This window comes from Clinocottus analis, unplaced genomic scaffold (assembly GCF_023055335.1).
Source record: "Clinocottus analis isolate CAN_PGR_092001 unplaced genomic scaffold, fCliAna1.0.p SCAF_2, whole genome shotgun sequence".
Taxonomy (NCBI): domain Eukaryota; kingdom Metazoa; phylum Chordata; class Actinopteri; order Perciformes; family Cottidae; genus Clinocottus; species Clinocottus analis.
The window spans coordinates 17,155,749-17,166,917 of record NW_027175931.1 but is presented as its reverse complement, the minus strand read 5'-3'; the positions used below and the strand labels follow the sequence as shown (position 1 = coordinate 17,166,917).

Sequence of the window (11,169 nt, the reverse complement as noted above, 5' to 3'; positions counted from 1 at the left end):
GTATGTATTCTTCTTTTCAAATTAAGAATTATATATAAAATACAAGATGATTTTTATAAGATGCATTTATTTTTTTACCTATCAGTATAGTCTTCAAGCTGGATTACCACCCGGGCAGTAAAAAAATATTTGTTTGGAGTGCAAATATAAAATATAAAATATCAATATAGTTTCAAGTACACATATATCAATAAACATGCATCAAACATTCAAATAATAGTTAAAATTAACTAATTTTCAACAGAGTTTTGCCAATTTGATGAACTGCAATTTGCTAATTAGGGTAACTTTAATTGTTATAGAATATTAATTGCTAAATTCCAAATTGTTGATCCCGACAGTGTTTCCTTGTAACACAAAGAAGGAATTTTCTGCTTAAATTCCAATAACTGGGAAGATGCCCATGGGATTTAACTTTAGTAATATTGCTGCAGACAGGAAAATATATTATAGTGACCAATGAATCTTTCATATTGTGGTGTGAGTAATGTGTGTATATTTTAAAGCCCTGTGTCAAAATTAATTTGAAAAACTCATTTGATTTAGATTTTTACATTTTTATTTCATTGCAATGAAAAATAAATATACTGAAATGCTAGCATGGCATTGACACACATGACATGAATAAATAAATAACACAAGAAGTCTGACAAATAAACACATACCTAATGAATAACAAAATAATGCACAATTTAGAAAAATAACTTTTTTTTTGAGCCGCAGAATCTCGACCAATCGAAATACATATTTTTTTTAGCCAGTTTTCTACATAAGAACACTCTCAGACTGAACTTTGTCAAACAGCTCATCAGCTTGTGACATTCCGGCTGTGATCACCTGTGATAACTCACAGCCTCCTTGTGCTTTATCTGTCTCTGTCTTCCCCAGTATTGAGTACAGAGGACTGGTGCTTTGTGTTGTGATAATCATCACCTCCTCTGATTAAATCCAAGAGAAGCCACAGTGAGGCCATTTGCTGACAACTTAACACTGGAAGGTGAGAGGAATCATGCCGTTTAAAAGGATCTTCAAAAAAATATTTTTATCCATCATCTGCTGCAGAGCAAGACCTGTTTAACATCTGTGAAACTGAAGCCCTTGGACTTCATCTTAATCTTAATATCTTCCTGAGTCTGTTTGAATGGAGTCTTCATAAGATAGATGATCCTCCTGAAGCCTTCCTCCAGTCCCACGCCGGTGGCAGCTGAGCAGGGCTGGATGAACCAGGGCCTGCCCTCGCACACTCTTCTCAAGTCCAGTGCGCGGCAAAGTTCTTCTGGGCTCAGAGCTGCCTGGAGGTCCTGTTTGTTGGCAAGAACCACGAGAGGAATTCCTCTAAGACTCTCAAACTTGAGGATCTAGTAAATGGAAACGACAAAGCGAAGAACACTCTAATTACTGAAGTGTCAAACTAACCTTTTTTGATTAACAGGTTTATTTGCATTGAATCGTCACCTATTTAACCCAACCACATATGGTTCAATATACTATAATACACTGTAACGTAGTGGTAAACAGTTACGGGCATTTGAAAAAATATGTTCGCGAACAATTGTAACTCAAACAACTAATATTCTATGATTTAATTACCCGATGGAGTTCCTTGCGGGCCTCATCCAGCCGTTTCTGATCCCAGCTGTCCACCACAAACAGCAGTCCGGCTGTATCAGCGTAGTGATGTCTCCAGTGGGGCCTCATCTTCTTCTGGCCCCCCACGTCCCAGACCGTCAGGCCGGGGCTGCTCCTGTCGGTCTCCAGTGTCTCCACGTTAAAGCCCACAGTTGGAACGGTCACCACGCTTTCGTTGTACTTTAGCTTATAGAGCAGAGTGGTCTTTCCTGATCCGTCCAAACCCAGCATCAGGACCTGTGATTGTTTCTTAGGCCTTGATCCATGCAGACCCATGTCCTAAAATTGCAGATTGTGTCTATATTCAAAAAAACACAGGCTTCTTCTCTTCGTATCGCTGTGTAAACTGAGCCGCCTGCACCCAGTGGCTCCTTTTGTACTGTGTATCTGTGGGCGTAGTGTGTCTGCTCTCTTATGGAGACGGTCTACAATCAGCATGCTTTATGTACGGGCAAGCAGAGGATCCCTCCCCTTTGCAGAGATGGGATTCCTTTTGTCCCTGCGCAGCTTTCAGTAAAGCTATTTATATCCAAAGTGACGGAGCAACTAACTGCATTCAGTTCTCTGGTTACCACAGCACAGGCGGAGGAGTCACATCACACCTGCTGCAGATCATCATACACACCAGCAGCCAGGAAATCCATGTTCGGTACAGCGGGAAGATTGTTGTTGTTTCCTGATTAGATGTCCCGTATCAATGACATCACAGGGACATTTTGGAGGATTAATGGCTCCAGACTGCTGGGTCAATGTAATGTTATCCTTAGACTGACAACATGCTGAACGTGCTGCTTCCAGAAAGACAATTTATTGATTAGTATGATATGATACGATACAATTTGGCTTGATTAAAGAATATAACAGCCCTGATGTAGTGATGTAAATGTGGGCTGAATACCTTCTAGTGGCACAGAATGACTAAACACAAGCTTTCCAATGTTCATTGACTGATTTCATTACATTGTTTTATCTCTTTCACTGCTTTTTTTTCTCAAAAAGAGTAAACCATGACAGAGAACTTTATGGAAAACCCCAGTGAAAGAACAAACTAGATATTAAATGCCAATTTTAATGCTGGTGGTTTAATTTAGTGTTTTTTTTTCACGTTATAGCTGTGTGACTTGAGTACAGGAGACGAAGGAGAATGGGTGTTGTCTCCAACCTGTTCATGACTGACGTATATTCTCTAAATGAAAATACAGACACGGAGAAAATGATCATTTATTATTTTAATGTTACCGTTTTGATTTACATTTTTAAATTTCAGATTTTTTTAATATATATATATATATATATTTTTTTACAGTTTATTAAAATCAACAAAAACAAGTACAAATGCCACATAAACACTCTGTAAGGTACATTATCGAGGGAACTTAAAAAGCACAACAGTTTTAATCTGATATTTATCTCTGAAGTTAAACAGGCGCATCGCTTTCTTCATCGCTGTGTAAACGGTGGCAATAACACGAGGACAGTATGTACATTCATCGTCTCTCGGAGACATTTCTTTTAACAATGCTATTCTACATGTGAGTCAACAAGGTCTGACACGAGCTTGTGCAGTGCGCATGGCATGATCCACTGCATTTAAAACCGAGAAGTGTTTTTTTGCAGCAGATTTCATAAAAGTTAATTAATAGTTAAGAAAATAAGGCAAATAACGCATTTCATTCCTTGTTAAATTTTGAGTTTTAGGTCAGGGAAACGTGATATGCATCAGGATGAAGATGACGCGGCGTTGACAGAAGACATTGTAACATTAAGTTGTACATTTATATCTCGTGTAGAAAAAGGTCACATGAAGGAATAGCAAGGCAATGTGCAGAATAGAAGCCTATTAAAAGGTTTCTAAATCTTACATGGTAATCTTAATTTCTAAATAATATTACATGTATAAATGCCAATTTCTTTATGTGACAACTTAATTATAACCTTCTTCTTACAAGATTAAAATTACCAGTCAGTTATTATATTATCAGAAGGCATGTGACAAACATGATTTAATAATTAGCAGTTAAGAGTCACAATGAGGTGTTACAACATTATCACTACAAGGTATTGCTACAAAAAGGTTGTAAGCGATGCTGCATTTTCCAACAGTTATTATCAGTATTACATGGATTCTGATAAGGTTCGGGATCTAACAAGAGTTTCAACACATCTTTAACTTTAGGAACAATAAAAACAGAAAAAAGACATTTTAACCGCACAGAAACTAACAGCAATTATTTAAAGAAGGCTAAGACATTCAAGATTTAAACTTGTAAAATTGGGCAACTCCAGACAAAACACTTCATATTCATCCGTACGTCAGGAGTTTCAATGTTCAGCAGGTGGGATATAACCATTGGCATTAGTTCCATTGCTGCACAGTATGAATGGTGATATTTGAACAAGCATATGCATATTATCATTTCTGTTTAGATATAAAGGGAATAAATTCACATTCACATTTGCACCATCTGTTCCAGAAAAAAATAACTTTTTCAGTGCAGTCAATTTACAATTAAATGATGTGGAAACAGTCCGGAAACCAACAAAAACATTTGTTGTTGTTTTTTCCAGTGAAAGACATCACCTTTGACATAATGTTGAAGGGAAACTTCATTTTATTACAAGTGTCACTGTTTCAGCCGTAAAAGTAAAGGAAAGTGGTTTTAACACATTAAATATGATAGAAATAGTTGTCACTCAAAAAGTTGGGCGCTCAGTTTTTAAATCTTTTATCAAGCCTATTTTATTCTTACTTCTACTTAAAAATAATATCGATACTGTGTGTGGTAGACGGCGGTCTACTGTTCGCTGGCTTTGCCTTTAAACTTGACCACCATGACGGTGATGTTGTCAGGGCAACCCCGATAGTAGGACTGAAGGACGATGCTCTTGGCGCCAAAGTGAGGCTCGGCCAGCCGTTCCCTGACGAAGCGAACCGCCTCCTCGTTGCTGAAGGTGTCCCACAGGCCGTCCGACGCCAGGATCATGAACTCCGGCTGCAGCTTGTTCAGGTCAAACGACATGATGTCAGGGTCAGGAATGACCACGTTGAGGTTCTTCAGGGGGTAATCGCCCAGAGAACGGGACATCGCCAAGATGCCCTGCACGCGCCACGAGCCGTTGAAGCTGATGAACCCACCTGAGAAGGAACGTGGAGGGGGAAAGGTTGAAAAGTGATGAAGCAAAGTGGAGGAAGTGACACACGAGGTGTTTGAAAGAATGCAAGGAAGTGAGGAGGATAGAGGAACACATGGATCAGAGGAAGAGGAGAGAAACAGATGTTTTCCATGTTACTGCTATTAAACCATCAGATGAAAGACCAGCAGAATGTCTGGTGGTCACTACCAACTATGAGGAGTTCACTTCAGACAGGGTTCAGACACATCTCGACCAATGGATTTCCAAGACTTTAAACCAAATTTCCATGACCACAAAAGTGATAAAATGTTTAAACTAACAATGAGGATTCAAAGCATACAGTTTACCTTAAATGACACAAATGAATGAGAGACAATAAACATTTATATAGATGCCTGTATGTATGCTGCTCCATGTTTTGAGACTCTTTCTCTTAAACGCATATTCATTATTTCAAACTCAGCGTGAATAAACGTCACGAACACATGAATATAACACATTTACAGTACTTTCACTACATTTTGGGGATTTTATTTTTCTCAAGGACTTTTCCAGGCCCATGGAAATAACCATTTTAAAACGCCACGACTTCTCCGGGTTTTCCATGAGCGTGAGAGCGCTGTTCAAAGTGCAATCATAAGATGGATCAGTGCCATTGGCGTGTTTTCACTCAGTGTTGACGACAAAGCTCATGAAACGCAACCGTTTATGTTGGATTTGTTTCAATTCATGTCATATCCTGCAAGTACAGCTGTTGTCTCTCTGGGTGCAGATGTGCAAGCAGGGAATTGTCCTGGAATGATACGATGAAGACTTCCATACCAGGTCAGGATGCCTCCCTAGTTGCTACTAAGGAAGACCCTTCACATGAGTTAAACCATTCTGAGGGCCAGAGTTCAAGGTATGAAATCTATTATAAGACAACTAAAATACCCAAATTCCCAGAAAAGCTGAAGACATGACCTCTTTGTGCTCAATTGTTACGGAGCTTCTGCCTCTGTAGATGAATGTGTTGATAAGTAAACATTTCTGTCCTCACATTATCATCAGACTGTATTTAACCAATGGCTTGTATCTATTGAATACGAGTTATTACATTATTTACTTTGATTTCATTCATGTGCAGTCAGCACTAGGTTTATTGAAAGTGCAACATGTCAGTCAGAGGAATCAAACTAATTATAAACATCATCATATTCATATGAGCCTTTAATAGGTAACACCACTAATAATTGATAAAATAACACCAAGAATATATCTTAAGATACACAGAATACCATATTAAAAAGGATCCCTGAATTACAAAACAAAAATATAGTCTAAATGGGATATAATGAAACATAACAGGAAATAATTTGTATAACTTAAAAAAAAAAAAAATTGAAATTGTGAAAGTCAAATGAGGTTATATTAATTAGGTTAAGTAAATAGTCAATAGTCAATCGTCAATATTACATGTGAAACATTTTCTAAGAAACATTCACTGTATTCTGTGGTGCTTAAAATATGTTGGTTTCATTTTTTTTAAATCGATTATTGATGGTGTTTGTGATTTGACTTATTCCAGTCTCGGCCATCACAATGTTTATTTTGCATAGTTTTGTTTCTCTTTTCAGTGCATGGACAGCACTTAATTTACCATTAAGGAGTTTCAAGAATATCATATTTCCTGAATTGAAAATGTTAATATATGTAGTGTGGGGGGTGGGGGGGGGATCCACGTCTGTGACACCGTCAGCTCTACCTGTGGAGCCTGTGGTGGAGGAACAACGTTTCTATCGTCCATTGTTCTATCTGTGAGGATGTGTCACAGAGACAGACTCTAACAAGATGATGCTACCACACGAGAGTGGACTGCAGCTGCTATTAGTCTACCAGCGGGTCCTGTCTATGAGACCCAATGATTAAAACATTACCTTCTCGCCAAAGTGAACAGAGCAGGAAATAATCTGTAGTATCATCATTGCAAGCATGTTACATGAATAAGTAAACAGCAACATAATGTTGACTGAACCCGAGTGTGTTTTAGTACCCCATCAGACCATTAGATGGAGATGGTGGGCTTTCCTGACAGGGACCACACTCACTCAGTAGTCTGGAAACCTGCCATCAAAGTCAGCAGAGAGACTCCGCAGAGAGGCATGGAGGGAGAATGATGCACCTTAACCGCTGCACTGTCTGGCTGCATTTGATAACGTGCTGCTTCAAAAGCAGATTGTGTTATCAGTCTGAAGGGTTTGATGTCAGTCTGAGCACAGAGACACAAGATGTGGAAAAAGGAATAATGGTGCTTTGCTTTGATCATAAAAATACAATTTTTTTATGCTTTCATGGCAAGATTTTTTTTGTTTTGATGTTCCCTCACGTTTTAACGAAAGCCTTGTTCTGCAGCTCAGAATCAGCTGAGAAACATCTACCGGTCTGGACTGCAGCCGTTTTCTCACCAGCTTTCTTGATCCTCTTGCGTTCCTTGAGCTGGTAAGGTTTGTGGTCATGCGAAAGAGGAACGGCGTTGCCGTCTTTATCGCAAAGAACTCCACGTGAGTCTCCAACGTTGGCCACCGTCAGCTCCTTATCAGACAGCAGGGCCACCAGACACGTAGTACCTGAGAGATGGAGAACCAGAGAAAGTAGGTGAGATCAGACTTAAATGAGGCCCATTTGTCATTTTCTGCCAATATTGAAACAGGGCACTTTATAGAAACTATAATATAGAAACTATTCATGGATAAAACCACACAATAATAGAGGTTTTTAGCATCCAGCAAATCAAATACCCGACAACAACACGAAGTCCAGTGGCTTAGACCACTGATGGGGCTAAATGCTAGCGTCAGCATGCTAACGGCTCATAATGCCGTTATGGCTGATGTCTTCAGTTTTGCAGGTATTTGGCCATAAACCAAAGAAGCGGACAATTTAAAAGGGAGGGACATAAATGAAGCACATTTTAAATCGGTTCTAATAGTTGTCAAGTAATTTCACTCAAAACATTAAATGCTAACCTCATTGTAGTGCCAGAGCAACGGGTCAGGGCATCACCAGCTCAGTGCGGTTCATTCTGAGGTCCACAGATGTCTGTGCCATCCATCGAATAATTGTTGAGATATTTCAGTTTAGACCAAACTAGTGGACCGTCTGACACACCAATACGGCCAAAACAATCCAATACTGCCACAAACCGGTCCTGCTTTTATGTGTCGTCATATCACCCAATCATAAATAACGCAACTTTAATTAAAAAATCTGTAATCTGAGGAGAACAATTGCCTCCTTCCCTCCTGCACTAGTGAAACGCATAAATCATATGCAAACATGGGAAACACGCTTTGAAGTAACTTTTCTTCCTCGTGCTTTCACTACTTCTTCTCTTCCTTCCTCTTTGTTCGGCTTCCAGTCATGCAGAACTGAGTCTGGACTCAGAATCTGAGATCTATTGTGTGAGATCCAAAGTCCTGGAGAGAAAGAACAGATCTGCCTGTTTGGCCATCTGCTCACACAGAGAGAGAGAGAAAGAAAGAGAGAGAGCAGGGGGGAAAGAGGGGAGGGGGTAGAGACAGAGAAGGAGAGCAAGAAGGAGAGAGAGAGAGAGGTAAAAGTGACCTGTAGGTCAGACTCACACACAGTGAGTTTAAATGCCATCATGTGGATGACTTTCTTCTGAATGTAGAGACTTCCCTCGTCCTTTAGCGTCTCGTGTGATGTTGACTGTCTGCATGGTTCATGTCACAGGCCGTTGGTGTTAAGCTGAATGAAATGAATCCATTTCTCAATGACTGGTCCTCCCCTTCAGAGTCACTCTGTGCCACAACACGAGGAATGAGAGGAGGAAATAAAGAGTACGAGTGAAGCAGGGTGGAGAGCGAGGGGAGAAATGAGGAAAAAAGTTCTCAGCAGGACAATTATTTTATTTTTTCCATTTATAGCTTTGCTGAGAACAGGAGACAGGAAATAACTATGATAAAGATCACCAGCTGGAAGCACGGCTCAGATGAATGAAGTGAATATTGATGCCACTTAATTGTAAATGACTTACTAAATCTTTAACACAGTTTGCGAAAAATCCATTTCTATTAGTTACATCATCGCTTGCCTCCCTGATCCTGCAGCACGTGCCTTTAGCTGCCGCTGCACGATGCCATGCTGTCCAGCTAATTATTCTCATCCAGTTCCCATGGCAATAGAGATAAATAGACTGAGGTGCCTTGCTTGCACACTCTTCCCCAATTAGCCCAGCAATGCCGAGCACACGTTCAGCATTCCCTATTAAAAAGGCACCGTGGCCTGTGTGGACCCTGAGCTCATGCTAATCATTGGCTCAGCTTGGCTAGGCACACCTTCAACAACCAATCGGATTCACTCCTCAGCCCGACTACAGTGTGTATCATCGCACTGATTTACTCTTTCAGAGTGAGCAAAAAACTCTGAAAAGTACAAGTGTCCTCAGCAGCTTGGCCTTCAGGTGAACGATGAGCGGACGGCTCACCTCATCCTCTCAAAGCCTTTCTAAAGAACACTACCTGCCCACTAAACGTTTCCCCTCGGAGCCATCCTGTCTCACCCGATCTCCCTGGATTGTGAATTGCATTCACAGCAATCCTACTTTTAGCGTTTTGCACGGGGAAAAAAAACAAGATTTTATAATGCTTCATAAAGTTTGTGCAGTGCTCTGAATTTGCATACTAAATGTCACTGAAGCTTTAACAATCTCTGCTTTCTATAATGTCTCCTTCTGTTCCCACTCTTTGCTTCCCATCCTGAATAACTAGCTGCCTCTGGGCGGCGTCGGCCTTCTTGAAGCCTTAAGTGAGATTTTGCTTTGGGCTCCTGTGTACACCAATTACTCCTCCAGAGTGCTTCTCGGTCCTTTTACACTTCTTAAGATACAAATTGGTTCCCTTTTTTCCTTCTTCTCATATACTGCAGTGGCTTTATGGTCATATATGGGCACAAAGCATGCGATCTGACAGGCCTCTGGATCCAGGCATCTCCTCTAATTATGCACAAAAGTTAGAGCAACCTCGTGGGTCAGGAAGTGCTTTAAAAGAGTAATCCATTGAGTATTGCACTCCTGTGACAGTGTTGGGCTCCTGATGGATAGTTTAAAAAAAAAGAAAAGATCAAAGTTCATGCAGGAAAGCCAGAGATTGTCAAAACTGGGTGTGACACTGCTCATAATTCAGCCCGACAACCGACAGCTCAGTGAGGGACTCGGGTGCGTTAAGCTAGCAGCGGCTAATGGAGATCACTTCTGTTTTAACGGCACATCCCAGAAACAGAAAGACCACAACATAAAAGTTGCAGCGGCTGGAGATGATAGATAATTCATCACAATGAAAGACTTTGCCGTTTAATGGTCCTGCGGTGAGAAGAACCGCTTTCAAACGAGTCTCACTCTGGAAACTGAGGCATCCGACATTTAAAAGTCAGCTGCAAAAAAACACTGCAATGAAGCGCTGGTGTTGTTGTATAACAGGAAATGTCATATCTGATGTCAAATCTGTGTCAAATGTTTAATCAATATTATGTTCATGTCCCCAGGATACACATTTCATTGTTCACTTTTGTCTATGACACATTAATAAACCATTTAAATAGGATATTACATTTAACCGTTTGCGTATTCATTAATTTAAGCTTGACTTCAGGTAGCACTTTGTCTTTGTGTATCCTGTAGTTATGTACTTGTGTGTTCTTCTATGTTGTCTGTCTGTAGGTCCACCGTGTTGCTCAAGGCTGTATCATCCTGTAAAGCCAGAATATACTCAAGGCACTTTATCATTGATTGCTATCAACCATATAAAGTTTGATCCCTTTTTAATCCTTTATATCCGTTATCGAACACACACACGCCTCACTGGATCTTATTCCTGAACACACAGCTCTGTGAGGGAGCTACACACACAAACACACAACAGCGAGCAGTAAACGCTGGGTTGAAAACACACCAACATTTGCTTTATCTCTACTCCAGTTACACAACACAGACTCAAATAATCGTGTTTGGTCTTATTTTGATTAAAAGAGACCCACAAGAGAATAGAAGTCCTCAGTAAATGACATGAATCCATGAGCTCCACGAGAACCTTGAGGTCCATGTACTGAAGCCATGGAGCTTCATTTCTCTTCAGATCTGTTCACTACGGCAGCGTGACTGCAATGAATGCATCAGTTAAGAATTGTTGTGACCTGCCCACCGTTACTTTAGTGATTAACAACTCAAGTGAACATAACTGGGCGCGGCGGCGTTATGTGGTGCCGTAACAATCCACATTGCGTTACTCTCTCATTGAGCGTTACTCTCTCATTGAACAACAGCCCAAACAAAGATTAGCATCTCTGGAGTCAGAGCAGAAAAATGAAATGACTCTGAGCTAGAACAAAACCACCACGTCACCGTTCTGC

The 11,169-nt window shown here is 40.3% G+C and overlaps 2 protein-coding genes across 2 annotated transcripts in view; both read right to left on the bottom strand.

Moving 5' to 3' along the window:
* Positions 1-618: 618 nt before the first annotated feature.
* Positions 619-2,028, bottom strand: LOC137790393 (ADP-ribosylation factor-like protein 14). The gene is made up of 2 exons (XM_068584590.1): positions 1,591-2,028; positions 619-1,358 (listed from the first exon to the last, which is right to left on the bottom strand). The coding sequence occupies exons 1-2, from the start codon at positions 1,903-1,905 to the stop codon at positions 1,050-1,052; spliced, it is 624 nt and encodes a 207-aa protein (XP_068440691.1). The 5' UTR covers positions 1,906-2,028; the 3' UTR covers positions 619-1,049.
* An 838-nt stretch (positions 2,029-2,866) lies between these two features.
* ppm1lb (protein phosphatase, Mg2+/Mn2+ dependent, 1Lb) overlaps positions 2,867-11,169 on the bottom strand; it is a 37,024-nt gene continuing 28,721 nt past the window's right edge. The window contains exons 3-4 of the mRNA XM_068585793.1: positions 7,209-7,370; positions 2,867-4,765 (exon numbers count right to left, since the gene is read on the bottom strand). Of these exons, the coding sequence (XP_068441894.1) occupies positions 4,425-4,765; positions 7,209-7,370 (503 nt within the window). The 3' untranslated portion in view covers positions 2,867-4,424. The remainder of the gene's footprint in view (positions 4,766-7,208; positions 7,371-11,169) is intronic.